Below are 26,078 nucleotides of genomic sequence, written 5' to 3'. Positions count from 1 at the left end.
ACCTAGACAAGGCGGGTAGTTTGTGTTAGTCAGAGGCTAAAATCTCCTCAACAGAAGGGGATTTCTAAACATATCTCGTTTGTGTATCTTTTAAGAGGACTTTGAAAGATCATTCTCCTATTTCCGGTTTCATTTTGCTATATGTTTATACATCTTACATCACTTGTGTAGCTTTTATTCAACTTTGTTAATTTTTTTGTCTAATATTCTTATTTGTATGTTTTTATTTCATTTATGTCTTTTTTTCTTCTTTTAGTTCCACAAGACACGGAAAAATATTATCGCTTGGATCCAACGAAATCTGCTGCAGAGAATTGCTATGATATCTATGCGGCATTGTGTTGTCGTGAGACACGCGATAGCAAACGTCTCGATCTGCTCAATGAAATGGCCACATTATGCCAGCAACAACAGCAGCTGCTGCAAAAACAACAAAAATTACAACAGCACCTTCACCAACATCATACAACCACAACAGCAACAACAACAGCGTCACCATCTGCATCATCAACGACGAATACATCAGCTGCATCTGCAGCAGCAACACAACAACATGGTGCCACGCTTACTTCTTTGGCTACAACATCAACGTCATTGGCGACCTCGTCGTCGGCGGCATCAATATACAAAAATAATTTGGGATTTAGCACGGAAGAGTTACTCTACTGGTAAGTGTACAACAATAACAACAATGTTTGTTAATAACAACAACAGCAATAATAAAGTTGGCTGGTTGAATGGATGGATTTTAATTTAAAATAATCAACCACACAAAAATATTTTTTTATTAAAAAAATGTAAAAATAACATTACAGACAGACAGAAAACATAAATACGAACAAATTATTAAATTCCAGACAGCCATAACAATTGTTGTCTGTGTTTTTCTGTTGTTTTAATAATATATTTTTATTAATTTTAAATTTAACGACAGAAGAGGTGGTCTGTTTGATGCACTTAGGTGACCCTCTATACACTATTGTCCTACGAGTCGAATTGGAATAGTTTTTCACTTTTCTATATTTGTTGGGTTTCCTTCCCAATTTTAATATTAATCTCATCTTACACTTGTTTACTTCATTGGAGTCATGGCCTTGCCATTCTACGTATAGCGCAATGCGACCTGTATTTATTCGTCTTTAATGTGAGCTCATAATTGCACATTTTCATGGCATGGTATAGCCAACGTAATCGTTGTAACTCGAGTCGAAAGATGGTAGAGCAGACAAAGAAAGATGAAGAAAAAATTAATCGAACTTAAATAGATATGTATATCGCGCCCACTAGCCATTGGATGACGTAGGGGATGAATGATACCAAGCAATGGTCTTGACCGGCTTTAACATGGCAAAGTCCCTCTTTCATCTCAAGTGGACACTGACCTCCCCGTGGTGTCACTTGGGGAACTGCCTTTAAGACCCGTTAAAGGTAGTGAGCTAACATGTGCCGCGCGTTCACCCATAAGAACGTTAAAAACTTGGGTTTGGGCGTCGGGTTAGTAACCCTCCCCTAGAAAAAACATGCTACTATGAAAAAACGAAAGAAAAGAAAAACAAATCCCTCTAAAGTTGACGAACCCCGCAAACGTTTTAAGGACCATGATCTGCGAATCTGCACCTGGAATGTTCGCACTCTTTATAGAGAAGGTGCAGTCTTCGCATTGGCAGACGTACTTGAAAAGTACAAGGCCGATATTACTGCCATACAGGAAATACGATGGATTGCGAAAGGCGTCACAACAACACCTAAAGGTGACGCACTGTATTATAGCTGCCATCACGTAAAGCATGAATTTGGTTGCGGATTCGTAGTTAGTCGGAGACTAAAACATCTGGTATCCAGCTTCACCCCAGTGAATGAAAGACTTGCTGCAATTCGAATAAAAGCTAAATTCTTCAACATCAGCTTTATTTGTGCTCATGCTCCCACTGAAGAAAAGGACGAACAGACCAAAGATATATTTTACGAGCGCTTAGAAGAAACATATGACCGTTGCCCTGCCCATGACATTAAAATCATTCTAGGCGATTTTAATGCCAAAATTGGAAAGGAGAATATCTTTGGCCCAACAGTCGGGAAATTCAGTCTCCACAGTGAAACATCTGACAATGGTATGATACTGATAGACTTTGCAGCTGCAAGAAACATGGTAGTTAGTACTACCAGATTTGAGCATCTCGATATTCATAAGGGTACCTGGCTGTCGCCAGATCAAAGAACAAGTAATCAAATTGATCATGTTGTAATAGATGGAAGACATTCATCCAGCGTGTTGGATGTACCACTACCTTGTTGCAGCAAAGGTACGTACCCGTCTAAACGTTGCAAATAAAGCACGAACAGACTCAACGCGGAAGTCGGACATCGATAGGCTGCAAACACAACAGATAGCCACAGCATATTCCACTCAACTAGCCCAATTGCTTAATGCGAACACTCCTTGTCCCGATAACATAACAACACAATGGCAAAATATTGCCCACTCCATGCAAACAGCCGCAAAATCCATACTTGGATTCCAGAGACCTCCACAAAGGAATTCATGGTATGACCAGAAGTGTCGTGCTGCTACCGAAGAAAAAAATGCGGCATATAGAGCTACTTTACAATCAGTAGCAACGCGTAGCGCACGAGAGAGATATCGTGAGAAAAGGAGAGAAGAGAGACGGCTTTTCCGCAAGAAAAAGAGAGAAATGGAAAAGCGGGAGTGTGAAAAAATCGAGATGTACAGGAGACAGAATGAAGTCCGAAAATTCTACCAAAGAGTGAAACATCAAACAGATGGCTTTGGTACAGGCACATCCTCCTGTAGAGACCAGCAAGGTAATCTGGTAACAGATACAGATAGCGTGCTCAGGATATGGAAGGAACATTTCTCCAATCTGCTGGTATCCAATAGTAGCGAAGACGATGATACCACAGATCCAATCCCAGAAGATGGTATAGAATGTATACCGCCCGGCCAAGATGAGGTAAAAACAGCAACCGGCTGAAGAATAATAAAGCAGCAGGAGCCGATGGCTTACCAGCCGAGCTGTTTAAACTGTATGCATCAGCTAGTTAGCACCATCTGGCAGGAAGAACGCGTACCCGACGATTGGAACCTGAGCATCCTATGTCCCGGCCACAAGAAAGGAGATAAGACTGTATGCTCAAACTATAGGGACATAAGTCTTCTCCCTATTGCCTATAAGATAGTGTCAGGGATAGTGTGCGAACGACTAAAGCCAATGGTCAACGAAATAATTGGACCATACCAATGTGGCTTTAGACCTGGCAAGTCCACCATTGACCAGATATTTACCCTGCGGCAAATCCTAGAGAAGACCCAAGAGATGCAGATCGACATATTTCACCTTTTTGTCGATTATAAAGCAGCATTCGACAGTCCCCTCCGATCAAAGGTATTCCACGCAATGTCTGAATTTGGTATCCCCGCAAAGCTCATCCGGCTTTGTAAGATGACTTTAACCGATACTAGGTCCTCAGTTAAAATTGGAAAGAACCTCTCCGAAGAATTTTGTACCAAAAGAGGTTTCAGACTAGGAGAAAGCCTTTCGTGTGACCTATTCCACATTTTGCTGGAAAAGGTAATACGAGATGCAAATGTCAAAAGAAATGGCACAATTTACACCAATAGCCACATGTTACTTGCCTATGCTGATGACATAGACATCATGGGACGATCAGTAAAGGAAATAACTGATACCTTTAGGAAGGTCGAAGCAGAATCTGCGAAAGTGGGTCTGGCGGTAAACGGCGAAAAGACCAAATTGATGGTGTCGACGCGCAAAGCGTCCATAGAGCTCGGACCAACTGTAGAAGTTGGTACCTACAATTTTGAGGTAGTTAAAGACTTCGTCTACCTCGGCACTGCCATAAACACAACAAACAACATCAGTTGTGAAATAAGAAGAAGAATTGTATTGGCCAACAGATGCTACTATGGTCTAAGTAAGCAATTTAAAAACAAAGCCACATCTCGTCAACAAAATTAACACTATACAAAACGCTGATACTACCCGTGCTAATGTATGGCTCCGAAGCATGGGTACTTGCGCAAGCAGATAAGGCAGTGCTTGGTGTGTTTGAGAGGAAAATTCTTCGAAAGATCTACGGGCCGATTTGCGTTGACGGTGAATATCGACGTCGTATGAACCACGAGCTATATAAGCTATACAAAGACATGAATATAGTTAAACGTATCGAGATGCAACGATTGCGTTGGCTAGGCCATATCATGAGAATGAGCGATGATGAACCCGCTAAAAAGGCGTATGAATACATGCCACATGGCGTTGCACGCAGAATCGGCAGGCCTAAGCTTCGATGGAGCAAACAAGTGGATGTAGAAATGGAAAGGCGCGGTATTCCAAAAAGTCAAGCGAAAAACAGAGAGGAATGGAGATCTTTTCTTAGTTCGGTCTATGGAACAAATGTTCTGTAATGGGCCAACTAAGTAAGCCCACTAGCCATTTCAGTCAGGATCAGAAGTAGGAACAAAGTTCTGTTCGGCAGCACTTGGGATGCTGACAAAGAAACCTTGTCAAGCCTTAACCTTATCAAGCAATAGGCCGATCTGAGGTATGCAAATGCAGTGGAAGAATGCCGCCCTTAGGACTGCGACAGGGTTCCTCCCCATGACACCAGTGGACCATCCTCATGAGAAGATGTAGATTTTATCGGTACATCAACACAACATGTTGTCTGCTTGAATGTTACCGCAAGCATCCCTGCCACGATCTAGTGGGCAGGCTTCCCCCACCCAAGCGCGTCCGGAGAGATCTTCATGATCCGGAGAGAGAGAGGTGCAAAAGTATAAACGAGAACCTCTAGATCAACGAGCCTATCCGGCAGGCTTGACCAGCATTTATACTGGTGCAGTTGCGCAGGCTGTACAAAGGTACAGACCGAATGAAGTACTCGGAGGACCATCCGTATCCATCACAGCAGAAGAACGCCAGCTGCCGAGGCAAGCACGAGATGTTTTAGACCAATTAGGATCCGGACGAAGCAGTTGTCCCCTTGTCCCCTCATAAGGCAGTGGTCAATAATGACATCTACAAAGTTGCTAATCTCTGGCTTGCTAAGTGAGGTGAGGGATGGAGTTCTGCGTCCTAGATTAACGGCTAGATTAATTTTGATACCTTGCATCCAGGTCGGTTCTGCCAGATCCTTTGTCGATGAAGAAAGAGAACTGTGGCTTGGCACAGTCTTCCCCCTTTAGGTCAGAAGTCTAATGACCTAGTATCAAGCATATCATTTTCCTCAACATTGCGGTGCATTGGTACATATATCTGTATTTGTATCGTTTTCCTCCGTTGGGAGTAGCATATCCTCGAATTAATGTTCCGGATTCTTTTGTTCTAGGTCGAGACGGAGTAAAACCCACAACAAATTTGGATGAGCTCGGTTTGTCACATCCGCATCCACCACACTCTAACTTCGGCGAGATGCAATAAAAGTTACTACATGTTGCAAGAACAAAGACCCAAGTCATCGTAGTCATTGTCATCAGAAACCGAGACTCCCCCGTAATCTCCCAACAGCAAACTTAACACCAGTAGCTTCTGGTCTAATCCCTTGGAAATAAATCAATTTAATTGAGGTAAGATCGAGGATCGCACCAGAGTGGAGGTGGGGGACTAGCTTTTTTCTTGCACCAGTAGGTTTAATGCAGACATATCTCGCATGAAGCCGCCTCTGACGACCCGTACATAGACTGTATAGGGGTAGCAGTCAGGTGCGAAACCTCCGAGCCCTCCATTAGCCCGCCTTTGGAAGGTCATCACGAGTTATGTTCTATGGTTCTATGTAATGACCACATGCTGGTTGGCATGTCACTTGATGTGACAAATTACATCATTTACCAACCCGTCATTCCTCTGGGGTCACAATGTCTGCCTATAACGCACCATCTTTATCACCTCTGAACTTTCATCAATCATAGGAAAGCTAATTGGTCTAATTTGAGAGAGTTCACCCATCACCGCTTCAGAGAACTGCCAAACCCTTTTGATGTTTGGGTAGCAGAAAAGATGTTCCGGTATATCATGACAACTGCAACCGTTCGCTATATAACTGCTGGTCGAATGTCCGAAATGAGACCAAATTTCCCAGCAGAGGCAACAAATTGCAGCATTGGAGCTGGAATAAGTGAATTGTGGGAAACGGTTAAGTCTCTTCCGAACTCTGGACGTTACGTTGGTACTGTCAAGAACTTCACGCTGTTTAAGAACATCTTGTAGACAACCCTCCAGTCAAGTTTGAAACGTTGGATAATAAATTATATGTGTGGAGGACAGTCGTACCTTTACATTTCCAGTGTTCCACACACTGCAGACGGCATTGGGATCGTAACGTATGCGAATGGTTGGTGTCAGGTGCCTTTCCTGATGTCAGTTGTGAAAGCCTGAATTACTATTTCATCGATCTTAAGACCATTTTCCGCGCGAGAAATATGCGAATATCAACCACAAAGTCTACGGCAATCTGTTCCCTACATGGACTGCGAAGATGAGCCCAGAATTAAATATCATGTGCGATGATAACAAAATTCTCCGACTGAATTCACGTCATCCGACAAGCTGAGATGTATCATTCCAACCACCGTATGGTGGATAGGACTCTCCCCGCCTATGCATGTCAGGAGGGATCTTCTTGATATACGAGAAAACCCCAGATCAGCAAGCCTATCTGACATCCACACAGATGCACAAAGGAAAGGAATTGTAATGTCGTAAAATGGGCTTCGAAAACTACCAACTGCAAAAAATTTCATGCCAATCAGACAAGAGTCCCTAAACTGCAATTGTGCCAAAATTGTGTGTGGGAGGTACTCGAAGGAGTGAACCTAAATAGTCCATATTTGAAGCCCGTCTATGTCTGGAGGAAATATAACCACATGCAAAATTTGGACCCAATCGGTTACTCTCTCCATTTTATCGAACAACTTTGAACTTTTGTGGGGGAGGTACTCGAAAAAGTGGACCGATATGACCCATCTTCAATGTTCATATAAGTTTGGACAGCATATTATGAGAACCATATATTGGACGCAATAGGTGGATTCGTTTGAGAGTTATCGTGCGCCGCCAGGCGGACAGACAGACTGACGGACATAACTAACTCGACTCCAAATTGTCTGAAACTGATTTCGTCGAAACATACTTGGGGTCTGAAACCATTATTCCGATAAGAGACATTTTCATCGTAATCGTTTAGTTAATCCCATCATTATCTAATTATTCCTTATTTCTCTTATTCTTCTTCTTCGTTTCAGTTTAAGTGCATCCCTAATACGTTCATTTACCCAAGTGAGAGCGGCTGCCCTACGTACCATACGTTACGTGTTGACCACAACCAAGGATATCAAAATATTCAATTCAATGCAATTACCGCATTTATTATGTCGTTCCATTGATATAATGCTAAAGAATAACGATGAACGTGTTCAGGCATTGAAACTGGTAAGGATTTATTGGTTATTTGTTATCCATCTAATCATCTAAATTAACCTCTTTATTATTTATGTGGAGATACGTAAAATGTTGGCAATATCACCGGAAAATATAAGTCCAGTATTGGTACGTTGTTTAGTTTCTTTGGCCGATACGGGTTTGGAAGAAAAAGATAAATTACTGAGAGTTTGTCTGGCGACGCTGTGTGAATTTGCTGTCTTAAATCCAACTCTGCTGATATGTTGCGGTGGTGTTACTTCTATAACACGAAATGTTGTGGAATGTCACAATCCTCGAATAGCCGAAAGTTTGAGTGGTGTTCTACTCTATCTATTGGAATGGCCACATACACGTAACATTTCGGGGGTACGTTTGGATTGTTTGGCGGCACCCTATTGCGATTTTACATATCGTTTGGGAATTATGGATAAGAATAAGTAAGTTGCAAAGCGCTAAGGGACATGTAAAGAATTTGTTAATATATTTGTTTCCTTTTTTCTCTTCCAGAGATGCTCATGAACTACGTTACACAAGTTGTCGTTTAGCTTTATTGTCTGTTCTGCGCAGCTGGACTGGGACCATTGAATTCTGTGATCCAAGTAAACCATCCGGTTTAAAAGCAATAGTTGATGCTTTATATTTAAATCAAATTGAAGTTAGAGTAAGTCGAGATTCTACTGAACCTCTTTCGTTGCCACTTATGGAATTTGTTTCTTTTTTCCAGAAAGCAATATTGGAATTGCTCTACGAACTCTTGGGTCTTCCACAACCTACATGGAAGACTGAAGACTATGCTGTGGCTTTACAGGCGGTTGATCCGTCTGATTTTCAAGCCAATTGGCTATTGAAGAATGGCTTTGTGGCTGCCGAGGGCCGTAGCATATTGCCTAGTTTGGCAGCACGTGCCCCCAACATCTGTGAACAACACTTGGCCTTACAATTGTACTGTTTTCTAGAGACTGGTCTCCTCAATGCCTTGGTCGAGGTTATTATATCAAGTGAAGTTCCCGTATCTGTAGCAGCCACTGTTTTAATTGGCAAGTTATTGCATTTAATGCACACCCATTTGCCACCGGACATATGTAGTACAAGTCCGGCATTGCCAACGCTAATATCGCATGCCACCAAGGGTAATATAAATGCATGTGCCGCCATATCAGCACTGGAAAATTATCAGAAAATGTTGAGGAATCGCCCAGCCTCAAGTAGTTTATTTTTGGATAGTATTATACAAGAAGGAAGTAAGTCAAAGAAAACAACACATAACAATGGACCAACCTAAATGTTTCCGCCTCCTTTTTGTTTATTACAGCCCTCATACACACAAGACTTTTTCGCCGTGAAATCAATGCTCAGGACATACCTTATACTAGTAGCAGCCTACAATCACCGCCACCAGATCCAAGTGGCACCACCTCCACCACTGGCGGCATTGGCCAATTTAGTTCCATTGGTGGTGGTGGTGTTGGCACCTTGGATAACAGACCACGTTTGGACTCTGTATCAAGTGATGATTCAAATTCTCAATCATCATCGTCACGCCGTGCAAGTTTTCGCCTGAAATGTAAATTTTTACCGTTCCTAGAAAATATGAAAGTGAATCGTTTAATCAAAGACTCGAATGTCCTGAATTCCAAGGATGGCACCGGCTGGGATTGGGAGGTTATATCAACGATAATAAGAGTAAGTACAAAGTTATTCTAAACTTTAGTATTATATTTGGATATTAGAAACCTCCACCAATTATTGAAAGTATTGGAAGACGTATTCAAGTGTTTCTTCTAGCTACGCGGGAAGAAAGTAACACAAAATCACTGAGTTAAAGTCCTTCTGCCTATGGAAGACCTATTAAAGGTCCCATTTCCTAAAAGTCTTTTTAGTCATAGAGCTGTTAAGAACTTATTTCTATAGAAGTCTGTAAAAGGATGTCTGCCCACAGCAGACATCCTATAAATATGTTATCCTGTTAAAGACATTTTGTCCATTGGAGACCTGTAAAAAGTCTCTGTCCATAGAATATCTGTTAAAGGTATTCTGTCCAAAGAATAACTTTTAAAGGCCTTCTGTGAATGGGAACCCTGTTGAAGATGTTATGTCTAAAAACGATTTGTCAAAGGTATTGTGTCCATAGAATGCCTTTAAAAAATCTTCTGTCAACAGAAATGCTGTATTATCTAAGTATTAGGTCATCTGACGTTTCTCTTGTATTAAAAAAAGATAATTTCCGAAAAGTTTAGTTCCAACCGAGGTTTCAGAAAAGCAACCTTTCTTGTGAATATTTCAAAATCCTATTGGAGCAGTTTATAGGAGATGCAGAAGTGAATGAATATTCTTAACTGAGGATCGCGTATGTCATCTTACAAAACCATACGAGCTTTGCCACCAAATTCAGTAGTATCTTGGGACATTTTGAATGTATTAGGTTGTCGAAAGCACCAAATCTGGTCAATGGTGAATTTGCCACGCCTATAATCCCATTGATATGGACTTATTATTTCCCAGACCAATACTTTAGGCGTTCACAACACAAACACAGTACGCTGAATACAAAATTAGGTCTTCTCCCTAATGGAAGACATCTATAGTATTTGCTAAATCTTTTTTTAGAGGTTTTACTCAGGTTTCAAGTAACGAATGTGCGTTCAATTTACCAGATGGTGCTAGTTGGCTTATTTATAAACTTTATCAGTGTGTAGCCTGCCGTCTTCAAAAGTTCAGCTGGTAATCAATCGGCTACTGCTGACATATTTCTCTTCAGCAGGATTACTTATGTTTTGAGCTAATTCTGGCTAGGCGGTATACAATTAATTGATACCAGTAGCTCAGCAAAAGAAGTATTACATAACGTTACCGCACTATCTTTAGCCATATTTTCTTCTCTTCGGTAGCACTACCATTGGATATACCACACAATCCCTGTAGTAGGTCTCTGATATCTGAGTAAGGATTTTATGGCTGTTTCCAGGTAGCCGCATTGCGGTGTCCAGCTTTCGTGTTGTGTTAGTTTTCTATATTCGCTACATTCGATTGGGTGTTTGTTGTAACTACAAAGCTACTGGAGTTAGTTGAGTAGGTTTGACAGGACAGTTAAAATGGTGCAGTGTGTAGTGCAGGCCTATACCACACGTTGGACAGATGTTTTGCCCCGTGTAATTATAGGAATTTACACGACTGCACCGTTCCAAACGTAGTTGAGCCAGTACTACTCTCTGGTTTGTCGTGGCAGCTGACGTTCTTAAGCTACCTAACCTTTGTGAATGCCCTTTAAACCTGTTTGATTGGTTTGCTGATCTAGGGTCTCTCTTGTAATGTCGATACTCCATCTCTAGATCATGAAGATAACTCCAGACATGTCTGGGGGGGGGGGGGTTCTATCAACCATATGGCGATTAGAATGACTCCCACGGTATTACCCGAGCAAGTACTGCAACGAAAGCATACCATTGTGTTGTACTGAATGAATCTTCGTGTCCTCATGTAAATGATCAATTGTTGGAGTTATGATAGGTTTGAATATTTTTTCATCGCGTTGCACTTATATTCGCGGACCACACTGGCGCCGCACAGCATACCGCAGACCGATATATCGCGTCATCTGTGGTCAACAAAGTTTCTTTATCTGCACCTCAAGTCCTGCCGGCTAGGGAGTTGAGGACCTTGTTCCAACATCTCAAGTTGTCGCATGCAAGAGAGACCCTAGATCAGCTGTGGCATGCGCAGACGACATGAACATGCTGTCGAATGTAATCCATAGTAGTTTGTGTTAGGAATTCTGCCACCATCGACCATGACATTCAACCATTACCATGTGGCGAACAGTGTGTCCGTATATTTAGTGGCGTTTATTTCAATATTCCTCGCGTGGAAAAAAGTGGTAAGATCAGTCAAATATGAGTTCAGCCTTTCACAAATGATATCACGGAAGGTACCCGATGCCAAGATCGTACAATCATCAACATACGTTACAACTGCCCAGCTAACCCCACTTACCTGTCTCCTCATTCTTTATGGACGCAACCAGGCCAGGTTGCAGAATTCTTGAGTCTGGATACAGAGGAACTTGATAACTGAAATAATACTCGAACGAACATATATGCGTTGCTACAACAACAACAATCACCATGTCGTTGGGAGGGGGTGGTATACAGGGGAGGTAGAGGTGTTTAAGCAGTTCAGAAGATATCACCCCACCTTGGGTCCACTCTACGGGGCTTGGACTTCTTGTTACCCGATGCCAAGATCGTACAATTACCAATATACGTTACAATCTCCATGTCTTTGGGAGGAGGTGGTATACAGGGGAGCTAGAGGTGTTTAAGCAGTTTAGAAGATATCACCCCACCTTAGGTCCACTCTACGGGGCTTGTACTTCTTGTTCTTGAATTCCACGAATGGCTGGCGGCCACACATATAATTGATTATCCAGCGTTTCAAGCTTGGCCGGAGGGTTGTCTGCTCAATGTCCTGAAACAGCGTCGAGTGTTTAACAGTATCAAAGGCTTTTGATAAATTAAGCGCCACCATCATTGTTTTATCACCCACCGCTTTCTCTGCTTGTGTCCTCGACTAATATGAGTGGAGATGACGTATAGCGCTGTTATCGTGCTGTGTTGCTTGCGGAACCCATGCTGGTGATCGACAACTGGATAACTATTTCTGACGCTGGGGAGGAGAAAGTCTCAAGGATCTTTTTGCAGGCGATAAAAGTTAAATCGGTCTGTACGATTCACATTTGTTGGCATCGTTGCCTGGTTCAAGTAGCGGGACCACCCTGCTCATTTTCCATACTTCGGGCAACGATGTAGGTAGCTACCGACAGATTGAGAAACGTAGTTCACAGGGAACCCTGGCCCCAGATGATGGGATTAGTTGGCATTTTTAGCACATTGGGATTAGTTGGGAATGTGTTGATTGGTATAATTGGTTTTGCATTTCGCCGCTTCGACTTATTGTAACCACAGATCTATGGGGCGGAGGTCTGTGGATTGCGATGGGTCCCTGTAGGCACTGAGGGCTAATACTTCAACTCGTGCAATGATTCTCCTGCTAGGTGTTAATTATCGTTGGCCAAATTGAACTAAGCTGTGCTAGGATGACTCTGGTTCTTTTTGACAGTGATCATTGTACTTGTGCAACTGCGGGTGGTTGACATTTAAGGACAAGATTTGGTTTATGCTCATTTGCAGCTTGCTTGCCTGTTTGAATATAAACAAGCTTCAGCGATAGATCAATGACCAATGATATTACACCCTTGATATCGGTGCTGTACCACTTGATGTCCTTCCGGATGTGTCTAGGGGATAGATCCTGAACCACAATATGATGGTTGGATTGCATGGGCAGATGCCATGCCAGTTGGAACCGCCATGAGCATCACATTATGTTGCCTCCTGATGCAGATGATCCACACTCGTCATATGGACACATCCGGTTGCGTGCAAGCCTCTTCATTGTTTGTCATAAATGAAGGAAATTCATACAGGTGCATTATAATTATATTATAATTAAGGATTAATGGGCTTACTTCTTTATGGCTTGCCATTCATGTCCTTATCCCACGTGGTACCCGATATGGTTGAAGAAGTTCAACATTTCCGATCTTTCTCTTAAGTTGCTGTTTCACCTCCCCAATCCATGAAGTAAATAAGGTTGCTGATGATGTTGTTGGTGAGATCTGTAACTTTCTTCCTTGAAGGAAAGTGGTGAATGTGACTATGTAGCTGTTGATTTGGGCCTCGAGTGCACCAATATCGACTCTGGCTGGGATTGTACAATCATGATGAGTTTTATTCCATCTTGAGCAGCAACTCTTCAAATTTTTGTCCCTGAATTCCACATAGTCCTGCTTGTCCACCCTACAAGTTGGGTATTTATCGTAGATAGAAAATAGGGTATTAACAGAGGATAATTAAGCTGTCATATCCAGTTTGTGGAAGCGGACTGCTATGACTGAGTGTGTCCGCAGCGAATCGGCTGTTATGAAGTTAGTTGGATTAGCAGGAAACGCGAAAAGATTTCTTGTGAAGTGATTGTCCACATTTTGGACATACGTCTGATATGTCAGGGTTGCGAAGAGAGAGGTATCTATTTAGATACCCTCTCAAGGAGAGTTTATCAAGGGTATATCAACTGAACCAATAAAACATTAAACAGAAAAAAATACCTTTTTATTCAATATTCACCAACAAATATGTGAAAGAACTAATTAATTTCCCCTTTCTTTGTTTCCTTTTCAGTCAAATCTAATCCGTAAAATGGAAGAGCCAAGTTTAACGTTCCTTAAAAATCTCATCGATTTCTTTAAACCGAGTAAAAATTGTTTTTCCCATCAAGAACTGATACAGGGTAAAACATTGCCGCCATTTGTACAGGTGGGCTTAGATCTAATCGATTGGCTGTTGGCAATTTATCCACTGGAAAGTGTTCGTCTACTAACCGATTTCTTTACCGATGTGGCCTCTCAGCTGTTGGCCATAACGACACCAAATCGTGCACACGATTGCCTATTCAGTCCAAAGCATATGGAGACTACAATGTGTCAACAGTATTTTTTATTTATTGGTCGGATGTGTCGCGCACAAAAGGGTATAACGATATTAACGAATACGGCGGTATTTGAACAGTAAGTTGGAAACAATTTCCGAGGAATTTTGAATGCATTTTATAAATGCAAATTTGTGTTATTTCTTTACAGCCTTGTTAACCTCGTACGCAACACCGACTATGAATGTTATGTTAAATTGATTGTATCGGGTTTGGATTATAGTCTGGAATCTGTGCCCCGTAAAGTTTTGGAAAAAGCTTTAACGGCAGCCAAAGATACCGGTAGTCGTTTATATGCCACACAATTTTTGGTGGTCTTATTAAGAGCTCGCATACCAAATTTTGAGGTATGGGGTATACCTTTAATTATACAACAAACAAAAGATCCGGATCGTAGTGTCGTATTGGCGGCAATGGATATTCTGGAAGAGGCTTGTCATGAAAAGGTATTTTTTTACCACTCAATTTCTCTTTCAATTTCTCTTTTAAAACCAAACTAACTCAATTTGTCCTTAACTTTTGCAGTATTATTTGGAAGAAATTGTTAGTCTATGGCCAAATTTGAAAACCCTTGGTGATGTGGGACGCCTGCTGATGGCCCGCTACTATTCCCTTTCACGAGGTCTTAATCAACCCAAAGCAAAAGTCAAAGAAGAAATCGAATATTGGAAAAATGGCTACAATAAGAGGCGAGCGTGAAATCCCAATAGAAGAAAAAGTCTAACAAAAAGCATACCCCCATATGACTCCTTTGTTTCCTTCTCAGGAAAATAGACTTTTTGTTTGACTTTATCTTTTACAATGGATCATGTTAATAATTTATATTTTTTTGTTTTCATTTGTCTACAGATATGTTTTACTTGTTGAAGCTGATACCCATGCCAGCCTAACGTTGCACGTTCGCAATGAAGAAGGCGGTTATAGTCGTCGCAATTGTAATACACGACCCATAATAATACCACCAAATATCCCAGCCCATTTATATGGACAAATGGTTCAAACAACACAGGGTACAACTGCCTTAAGGAAGTTTGGCGATTTGCCACAGCTGCTGGAGATAATAAGTAGTGGCAAATGTTCCGATGAAGCGGAATGCCTGGAATTGAAAGCGGCCATTTGGGCAATTGGTCATGCGTCGACCCATTCGAATGGCATTGAGTATTTTTTGGAATCGGGCACGAGGTAAGTTTTGTGATATGAAATACTCTCAGCATTCAAAGAAAGAATGGTTAGACAAGGGCCTATTATTTGGTATACCTTCTACTATAAGATGTTTGTAAGACATCGAAATATTTATCTGGAACCCAATATAATTTTCGACACATTATCCACGGAGGTATCGACTTTCCCAACTACAAAATTAACCGTGGTGCAATTGCAAGCAGACCACATTTTTGGCGGTAGCAAAAATACCCCTCAGCGAAATGTTGCCGGTATTTTCTGAATATTTCAGCCATGAAAAACTTCTCTACAAGTGATGTCTTAGGACGGCCGCTCGGACTCGGCTATAAGAAGTATCATTGAGCAAATATGAATCGAAATGCGCTCATCGATATGAGGAAAATCTCCCTTGTCCCTTCAGGAATTTTTGTGGGAAAATATCGCTCATTTTCTCAAAGAGTGTCACATCTCAAAAAATACACTTTCGAGAAAAACTCGGTTTAAGTTGCCGATTGAAATTTAGTTTCCCAACTTAAAGAGGTTATTACACAACAAATAAAATAACTACCTGGATCATCTTTATCAACCGCAGATGCAGCAATTGACACCAGTACCAATCTCAGAAAATGCAAACTTTTTGCAACTTAATTGCAATTGAGTATTCCGATGTAAAAATGAGAAAAATGGTCTTTAAGAATCATAATCAAGGTCGCGGCGGTGCAGGAAACCACCATCAACAAAAGCTGCAGCTTCCAACGTCGAGATGATTACAACATACTGAGGAAGAAACACAACAGAAGTGCAGGACTAACTGTTCCTGTTGCACCAGTATATTCAATACAGACCCAACTTTCTTGAGCCTGGCTCTAACGTACAGTTCGACATCGTCGTCATTGTATCTCCTAGTCTGACAAATGACGTCATCTGGCAACCCATCTTTACTCATGTGTCAGACCATCCCTGTATAAGTTTCTCCATCAGCAGACCGTGCGTCTTCATCAACTCTGAACGACGCACTTTTATCAATTGTGGGAAAGCTGATTGGTCTAATTTTAGAAAGAAATTTCACCAATCACCGTCTCAGGTAACTGCCCTACCTTCTGATGTTCGGGTAGCAGAAAATACTTTTTGGAACATCATCACTGTTGCAGCCGAAGTGAGACCAAATTGACCAGCAGAGGCTACGGGATTAGAAAATGAGCACGATGGACTTCATAAAGAAAACCCTATATCATCTGAAAAATGGTAACATTGGAGCCAGAATAAGTGAATTGTGGGCAACGGTTAACTAACTGTCGAACTTTTGTGGAAAACCCCGGGAGAGACTGAGCAAAGAGAAGAGTTCCACGTTGCATTAGATCACTACCGAGGGGAAACCACCACAATTAACAATGGATGATGTTGCGATTGCCATCGGGAATGCTAAATTATCCAAAGCGTTGGGTCCTGACGGAACCCTATAGTAATGTAGAAATAGCCGAATGAGCCGGAAGTTGAGTATCTCGTGCCTAAAATTCGGGAACAAGAAGTCCAAGTCCCGTAGAATGGAATAGGAAGTTCCCAAGGTGGGCTAACATTTCCGGAACTGTTTAACTCTACCTTTCCTGTATTACATAAGCGTATATGACCTTGGCGTCAGGTAATATAATTGTTCCACAAACATCCCAGGCGGGACAGAGGAGACTTCTCTCACATCAATGAGTGCACCCCGATTCATATTAGCTCAATGTTATGGGACCTACTGTTTATCGCCGAGTCCGAACGGCGTGTCTAAGACACCACTTGTAGAGAAGTTGTACAAGGCTGAAATACTCAGAAATTTTCGCCAGCATTACTGAGTGATATTTTGCCACCGTTGAAAAGTGTTTGATGTTGACTGGCCGGGGAATCGAACACACGACCTTTAGCGTGCAAGGTCGGTGTGCATACCATTGCACCACGGTGGCATTCCCTTGGCGTCAGGTACCATTTCAAATATCAGTTTAAAAAGTCTGAACACCTATCTCAACCGTTATACGACCTTTTTCGAGGTATACGCAAATATTCGGCACTAAATCTACGGCTAATCTGTTCAACACTGCGGTTATGACCATTGAGCTGAATATCGTGGTTGATTGTAACAGAATTCCAACCACTAACTACCCCAAGATTATAGAAGTCACCATATGGTAGATAGGACCCCCACCCAGTCATGTCAGGAGGAAACGTTAGAAGAGAGATCCCCGAGATCAGCAAGCTTGTCAAGTAGGGTTGTATATCATTCACACAGATGCAGTTCCAGATGTCAAAAATAACTATCGTATAAATGCGGTTCCGTGGTACATCTCCCATCTATTGCAGATAAAGAACGTCCAGCTGACACGACAAACAAGAGTAGTTTTGGCTCATTTATGTTCGGGATGGTGCAGTCGTCAGAACTCCTATACGACAAGGATGACACAGGGCAAAACATTTACCAACAAGTAAGAAAAGCGTTAAGTTCGGTCGGGCCGAACTTTTTATACCCTCCACCACAAATTTCAGCCGTTTCGGTGGATTAATGTGGCCACTACCTTCAAAATACCGAAATTCGGAAGGTACCGTTCTATGGGGGCTATATGATGGCGTGGACCTATACCTACAAATTTCTGGGGTAAAGTCTTATACGCCTAAAGAAGACTAAATACCAAATTTCAGCCATATCGGTGTGATACTGAGGCTAAAACGTTCAAAATATCGAAAATCGGGAGATTTGTATTATGGGGGCTATATCAACACGTGGACCTATATAAACATTTTATGGTAGAAATGTTTCTTAGCCTCTAGAAACACAAAATACAAAGTTGCAACCGATTCTTTGGTCAAATGGGTCTAATACATTCAAAATATATTAAAATGACGCGTACTTTATAAGGGGTCTTATGTGGGGACTATACCAAAACGTGGACCTATATAACCCAACTTTGGTAAGAATGTTTTCTGGCCTCTGAAGACACAAAATACCAAATTACAACCAATTCTGTGGTCAAATGGGTCTAATACATTCAAAATATGTTAAAATGACGCGTACTTTATATGGGGCCTTATATGGGGGCTATACCAAAACGTGGACCTATATAACCCAACTTTGGTAGAAATATTTTTTGGCCTCTGGAGACACAAAGTACTAAATTACAACCAATTCGGTGGTAAAATGGGCCAAATATCTTAAAAATTCCTTAAAACGACGCGTACTATATGGGGCCTTATATGGGGGCTATATCAAAACGTGGACCTATATAACCCAACTTTGGTATGAATATTGTTTGGCCTCTGGAGACACAAAGTACCAAATTACAACCAATTCGGTGGTAAAATGGGCCAAATATCTTAAAAATTCCTTAAAACGACGACGCGTCACGCGTCATTTTGTATGGGGGCTATACGAAAGCGTGGACCTACATAGCCCGCTTTCAATACCAAAAGTCCTACGTAAATATAACATATTTTCCCAAAATTTCATCAACCTACGTCAATCCGTTCGGACGCTAGAGTGATTTCCACAGACGGACAGACAGACGGACGGACATGGCTATATCGATGTAGAATTGCACGCTGATCAAGAATATATATACTTTGTGGGGTCTACAATGATTATTTCGAGTAGTTACAAACGTAGTGACAAACTTAATATACCCCCATCCTATGGTGGAGGGTATAAAAATGCGGCACATGCCAGCAGGACACACTACTACACCTTGGAAACTGCATTGCCAAACATTATCAACTATCTCCAGTAGTTTTGTTGTTACAATCCTAAGGATAGAGTCAGATTAGGCAGGAAAACGAATCATATGCTGTTACAACAACCCCTTTTTATACCCTCAGCCTTTAGGCTAAGGAGGGTATACACACTTTGATACGATGAAAATGTGCCTCATCGAAATAATGGTTTTAGACCCCAAGTATGTTTGGACGAAATGTGTTTCAGACAATTTGGAGTCGATCTAGCTATGTCCGTCCGTCTGTCTGTCTGTCCTGCTGGCTGGAGCGCACGATAACTCTCGAACCGATGAACCGATTCGGTTCAAATTTTGGCTTTCGTAATATTTTGCCCAAACTTAGTTTAAGTTCGAAGATGGGCTATATCGGTCCACTCCTTCCGGTACCTCCCCCACAAAAGTTCGAAAAAGTTCGGAAAATTTGTGCGCACGATAACTCTTTAAGGGGGTAACCGATTTGGTTCATACTTTGCTCATCGTCAAATATGTGCCAGACTTAGATGAGGTTCCAATATGGGCTCAATAGGTCTACTCCTTCGGGTACCTCACACACACAAAATTTCGGAAAAGTTCAGTTTAGGACCTGCTCTCGAATCGCTTTGCTTTTTATTTTAGCAACTTGTATTCACTGCCCCCCATACGACGGTACAAGTTTCAGCAGGGGCAAGTCCAAACTTCCTGAGAAAATAGCTTGAAAGTTTCACAAAACCCCTATGACACCGTGTGGGGTGGTTGGAGCGCAAGATAACTCTCCAACGGATCTGCTGATTGGGTCCAAATTTTAGCCTTAGTAATATTTTGTCCAAACATAGTTTAAATTCGAAGATAAGCCATATCGGTCCACTCCTTCAGGTACCTCCCCCACAAAATTTCAAAAATATTCGGAAAAATTATTCGTACGGTAACTTTTGAAGGGAGTGGCCGAATTGGCCCATACTTAACACATCTTAATATATCTACGACATATAGATCAGGTCCAAATATGGACTATATTTGTCCACTTCGTCCAGTACCTCCCAAACAAAATTTCGGATAAGTTCACTTTAAGACCTGCTATCGAATCACTTTTATTTTTTTTTTTTTTTTTTTTTTTTTTTGCCTTATTAAGGCAAATGGTAAAAGTTTTTTCTGGGGCAAAACCACACTTCTTAAGCAGACAGCCCAAAGGGAGTAAAACCCCCCTATGGCAACGTATGTAGTGGCTGGAGATCGACTTCCATAATGGTCAATGTCGATCCATTCTTTTAAGTAATTCTCCCGCAAAACTTCTGCTCTTTAATCTAATCAACATATTTGGTTTCGGTTTATGCGTTCAAAATTTTTAAAACCCTCTAAATACCTACGTTTTATGGGAAAAATTGTTTCAATATACACAGGCTGAGGGTATATCTCTGTCGGCCAAGCCGACTGATACTTTTTTTACTTGTTATGTCCTTCATTAGATTTACAAGGAATAACCAATAAAAGCAGTCATATTATAAACAGCCTAAAAGTATGCTAAGAAATTCTCATAATAAATATTCTTTTCTTTCTAGGGTCTATGAAAAATTGGTCATCTTGGCTACAAAGTGTGATATTTACTCAATACGATCAACCTGTTTCAGTGTATTGGGTCTAATTGGTAGCACAAATGATGGAGCAAATATTCTCTTCAAGCTAAGTAAGTTATTCCACCACCCTTCGAATACCCTTCAACAATGTTATTAACTTTCATTTCATTACAGATTGGCTATGTGTACGTCATGATCGTAATACCATTTGGCCGGTACATCAACCCGAAGATTGGATGTTGGGTAATTATACCCCGTTGCGTCATCATTTCGATGATGTACCACCGTATAATTATACGGGTATGGAAGATCAAATCGATGGTTCCTATTATACGGGTAGCTATTCGAATTTATTGTTGAGTAGTACCAGTACCAATCGTGATGCTATTGGTGGTGGTGCAGCAAGTGCAAGTTCAGAAGCACAAGATGCTAATACCACCACAGATAGTATTAAGACATCCGGTGAAGAGGTTAGTCTTGATAATCTTCTCACAACACAATCATATAAATTTAGTTCACCGAGAGCTAAACTTGAGAAGACATCATCTTCTTCTTGTTCGCGACAGATAGGCGGCGGTGCGGCAACAACAACGACTGCGGGTGGTGTGGGGGGTGGCGGCGGTGTGGGTAGTAGCATAACAAGTGGTAGTAGTAGCAGTGTATTGCCTGCTTCTGCAAAATCAAAAACATTGCCAGAAGGTTCATATCTAAGGCATGGTCGACATCAACGTTCTTTGTCCGAATCGAAGACGACAGATGTTATTAGCCTACTGAGCGGTGGCGGGGGACAACCAGGTGGCATGCCACCAATAGGTCCTGCTGGCATGTATCATTCACATCGTACCCGTTACAATTCATGTACAGATTCAAATACATCAGGGGTTAGTAGTTGTGAATCCGTTACAGGAAGAACAGCAGGAATGGGGTGAGTTAAAAAAGCTTTGATTTTATGGTTAATTGGTTCTAATTTACTGGTTTTTTTTACAGAGACCTGCAACAATTCCCCCTTAGTCCCATACCCTCAATGTCGAATCTCTTGGAGATACCATTGGGCCAATCTTCGTTACTGCGCCGTACTTCGTTAGTGGGTGGATCCTATTTGCATAATGCCATTAGTCCTGTGGACATAAAGGGTTATGCCCAATTACGTTCCTTGCGACGCCATTGTCGCCCTGTTTTATCCGAATCGGGTGCTGAGTTGTATGATATTGTTGATCGCATCGATTTGTTGTCCTATGCTTCATTTCGACCACGCAAATCCTCATTTGGTGATTCACGCAAGAATAAGGTTCGAAGTTTAGATCGCCAAACGTCGTTGCGGATGTATGCGTAAGTATTTGGCAATAGGCTAAGGAAAGAAAGGCGAATTGACTAATTTTGTTTTATTAATTTAGGCACCTGGATACGGAGGAGCTGCAGGTACCATTGCCCACACTAAATGCCCCCAAATTTTTATCACAAAATGATTCCAAAGGCCCTTGTTATGTTGGTAAGTGGAATGCAGTTAAACTATGCAATGTGCGGGACAAATTTAATTTATCTTCTTCCCCTTCTTTTAGGCATTTCCTTACCAAAACATCTTTTGGATATATTCCCCACACGGAATCAACTGCGAACCTATGTATCACAGGATATACAAGATCAAGATTTGATGGACATCAATCTGTTGACAGCCAAACAACAATTCCTAAACGACTCACTGAACAATGAAGGTGGTGATGAGTCATCAATAATTTCATCACTTTCCGATGTATCATCGGTGAGCAAACGATCGAAATGGGTGGGGGCAAAACATGGACGCAGTAATTGCCTTTATTGTTCAAGGCAAAGGAAACGTTCTCAAAGACTTGATGGCACGGGATCGGGAGATGTATCAACATCTACACTCTGTGAAATGTATACAAATGCATCAGCAGCTTTGGTGGCAGCTGGCATACAGGCCACTGTGGCTTTATCACGTAAAGGCGGAGGAGGTTCTTCCTCCACCACCACGAATGTGGCTTCCGATCATAATAAACCACCAGCTAATGGTGCTGTCACCCATAAACCTCCTCTGCAACAACAACAATATAGTAATGCTTCCTCAATACAACTTTCCGACTTACAATTCCACTCACCCGAGAGTATATTAAGTGAGGATAGTTTACCGGATCGATTGACAGCCAATATTTTGTATAATGTTCAACGTTTGGCCAATCCTGTCAGTGCGAAACAATCCAAAATGGCATTGTTGGAATTGAAACAAAAACACCCAGCCTCATTTCAGGATATATGCCTATATTCCGAGGTTTGTCGGACATTGGGCCGCTGCTCTTATCGAATGAATGCTCGACGGTTTTTGCAGGAATTGTTTTTGGATTTGGATTTTGATTCTTTTTACCATGAACCTCTGGATATTCTGAGTAAAAAGGACAAGGATTCATTTAAGAAAATCGATGTAAAGGAACGGCTTGCTGCAATGTCAGCAGCTGGAGATAAGGTTTCCATGCGCAAAGACAGATCCAGTGGACGTGGTGGCATCGATGTGGATGCAAAAAATGACAATGGTGGGGCAAACAGTAGCTCCAGTTCCTTAAAACCGCATTTAAAGTCTCAACCTCTGGCCAGTGTCTATGAAGCTAGCTGTGAAAATCTACTACTGGATCCATCACCTCGTATGAAAACTGCCCCAGCGATAACGACATCGACTGCGACGACAACAACAACAAAATCATCATCGAATTTAAAACAGAATTGTAAAAATTTTACCAAAGCTCCACCACCTGCAGCACCGCCACCTCATCCCACCACCAGCACCCTCCTAAGCGAATACAATACCGAACTTAGAATAACATCCGATGATGACGATGACGACAGCAATGATGACGACGACGATGACGAGGGCGGCGAGGATAATGTTAGCTATCGTCGACCGCATTACAAGCAACAACAACAAAATTGTGATGAAATTGATGGTGTACCACCCTCGGTCACATCATCTTCTACCATTTACAGTGTTAATCCCGCCTCTTCCAATTCAATGCAAACAATGGTTGGTGGTTCGGCCGCCTCTACCAATGCTGCAGCCGCAGCCTACTCCAACCAAAATTCACTGCAACTAAGCGCCAGCGGGAGTGGTGGTGCGAACAGCAGTGGGGTTGGTGGTGGTAGTGCCAGCACACCCATTAGTAGCAGTAATTGTAGTGATCAAACCTCTACCAGTAATCGCAGTAGTATTTGTACCATTTCCCATCAGCCAATGAACAGTAATCGTTTGAATTCCTCCACACCCCTAACATCACCACCCCTGACCACAAAACCCATAGAAAATGAAAATACCAAATATCGTCGAGGACGTTTCTATACCCTAGAACTGGACTTGAGTTGTACAAAGAACAAATTTCCCATAACCGATAGAACAAAGCAGCAGCAAAGTGGCTTCACTTCCAAGCTGAGTGCTGCTAATGATAAATTGAATGCCAGTGATAAATTGAATGCCAATGCGGTAACGGTGACCTCGCCAATTTCCAACACCACTGCCACCTCCCCCACATCACTGACATCACCCACAAAACCAAACACCACAACAAATGGTGACACCACCTCATCCTTGTTGCGGCAACATTCTCTGGGCTCAGATTCCTCGGCGAATTATCGCCTACCGGTGGTTACAAGATTTTCCTATACGGCGGGCATGACATCACCCACAACAACAAGTTTACAGTTGCAAAACACCACTGCCACAACACCAACATCAAATCATCCTCCTACCTCCACTGGCGCCAGCAGTAACACCACAACCAACACCTCAAACAACCCCCCTACTTCTTCGACACTCGGTCATAAATATTATATAACCAAAAGCTTAGCCGCTTCATTGGCCCAGCCAATCGGCACTCTGTACTGTGAGAAACGTTTGCAATCTTCCAAATCGGAAGCAGTGTTAATGCAACAAGCTAGCAACAGTACCACCACTGCATCAACAACCTCATTTTCCTCCTGCTCCACAACATCATCATCGATAACATCAAAGGCACCGTTCACAGCATCAACGGTCCACGATAGTTGTGATGGCGGCAATCATGCTGGTAAATATTCCATGATTGCCGCCGCCACCACCACCACCTCAACCAATACCCCTCTGAACACCAATGCAAATGCCAATAATATAAAAAGTAATAACACAAACACCACAACCCTTCATTCAATTCCCCCCACCATCACAACAACAACAAACACCTCATCCTCCATTTCATCAGCATCAAGTATTGTTGGTTCAAGTAAGCAATCATAAATAAATGTATGTATATTTATTATTACTATTACTACCTTCTACTATTACTATTACAATATTATATTATAATTATTATTTTAGATGCTATAAAAATAATAAGAATAATAATAATAAAACAAACAAACCATAATTTCTTTATACACTACTATTCTCTAAAGTGAAACAAAACAGAATGTGAAAAAAAAACAGAAGAAAACAAAACTAAAAGAAGAATAACCTTGTATTTTTGTTATGAAAACGAAAAGGCACAGACAAAAATAAAAAAGAAAACAATTTTTTATAAACCAAAAAAAAAAATAATTTTGTAATTATTTTCGTAATTCAGGAATTTGGTAAGTAAACTGAGCTTAACATACAAAATCAATATCGTTTTGAATATTGTCACCCTCAACGGATTGCGTCTTTGGGTATATTTCAGGCGATGATATGTTGGTGTGTCAAAACAACAACTGTCGTTTCAATCCCATGATAAACATGGCTGACTTCATAAATACAATATTTGCATTGCAGGTAATGACAATCTAATGTGAAGACAAAGTCAACATTGTCAAAAAAGAGACACGTCATTTTACTGCATTTACTTTCTTCCTTTCTTTTAAAAACGTTAGAAAGGTTACTGGATCTTGAAATTAGAACACAATTAAACTTCAATAACATCAGCAAATCACAACATGCCTACACTAAAGGCAAATGCAATCCCACGGCAGCGGGTTCTTACGTACCGGATTGACCCGAAACCAAAAGTGTTTCGGCCAGCGGCTGCCAACCCAGCATTATATGCTGCTACAACAACAACAACAACAACAACAAAGGCAAATCTACCATAAAAAACCTGTCTAATCCAAGACGCACAGACAACATAAAAATAACGTTCGGAGATACTGTCCCAAAAACCCCAACTAAGACTGCATCGGTCTTCTGCAGACAATTTGTCGAACATCCGCCGACTCCGAACCGCGATAACAGAAGATTACGCCGAGCCTCCCGTGTCCTCAGAACAACAGTGGACCCAGCCACCATCACAACGGATAATGTGCTTACAAGCATAAAAGCCGCCAAGAGCTCCACAGCAATTGGTCCGGATGGTTTGGCTACGAAGATGCTGAAGCACATTGGACTAAACGGAGCAAATTACCTTGCCCACACATTTAACCAATGTCTCAGCACTTTCGAGGTCCCGGACATGTGGAAAATCGGAAAAATAATTCCCGTCCAAAAACCAAGCAAACCAGCCCATATGGGAAATTCATACCGCCCAATCACTCTTCTATCGCCAGTAGTAAAAATACTGGAATCCATTATCTTACCGCGCTTCACTGAACACCTCCACCTTGCCGAACATCAGCACGGC

The 26,078-nt window shown here is 41.6% G+C and overlaps 1 protein-coding gene across 2 annotated transcripts; it reads left to right on the top strand.

Annotated features, from left to right (window-relative positions):
• The first annotated feature begins 261 nt into the window (after nt 1–261).
• Nucleotides 262–25,622, top strand: rictor (rapamycin-insensitive companion of Tor). Of its 2 annotated transcripts, XM_073976322.1 has the most exons (16): nt 262–668; nt 7,283–7,469; nt 7,539–7,897; nt 7,968–8,121; nt 8,185–8,701; nt 8,773–9,143; nt 13,697–14,082; nt 14,155–14,449; nt 14,529–14,692; nt 14,853–15,185; nt 20,440–20,564; nt 20,629–20,924; nt 21,021–21,379; nt 21,442–21,783; nt 21,849–21,943; nt 22,014–25,622. In XM_073976322.1, the coding sequence occupies exons 1-16, from the start codon at nt 388–390 to the stop codon at nt 24,725–24,727; spliced, it is 6,978 nt and encodes a 2,325-aa protein (XP_073832423.1). In that variant the 5' UTR covers nt 262–387; the 3' UTR covers nt 24,728–25,622. The 2 variants fall into 2 exon arrangements, with proteins under 2 accessions (XP_073832423.1, XP_073832422.1); XM_073976321.1 differs by having other exon boundaries at nt 20,629–21,379.
• Nucleotides 25,623–26,078: the final 456 nt, after the last annotated feature.

Source organism: Musca autumnalis, unplaced genomic scaffold (assembly GCF_047663935.1).
Source record: "Musca autumnalis isolate F117 unplaced genomic scaffold, ASM4766393v1 scaffold_3, whole genome shotgun sequence".
NCBI classification, from domain to species: Eukaryota; Metazoa; Arthropoda; class Insecta; order Diptera; family Muscidae; genus Musca; species Musca autumnalis.
Note: the sequence above shows the minus strand (reverse complement) of the source record. Positions and strands in the feature narration are given on the sequence as shown.

What these genes read in the sequence shown, in the direction of transcription:
- rictor (XM_073976321.1), top strand. Translation starts at nt 388, where the DNA reads ATGGCCACATTATGCCAGCAACAACAGCAGCTGCTGCAAAAACAACAA. An exon ending in GGAATTATGGATAAGAATAA is followed by an intron (nt 7,898 to 7,967) that starts GTAAGTTGCAAA and finishes TTTCTCTTCCAG; the next exon opens with AGATGCTCATGAACTACGTT. An exon ending in AATACGGCGGTATTTGAACA is followed by an intron (nt 14,083 to 14,154) that starts GTAAGTTGGAAA and finishes ATTTCTTTACAG; the next exon opens with CCTTGTTAACCTCGTACGCA.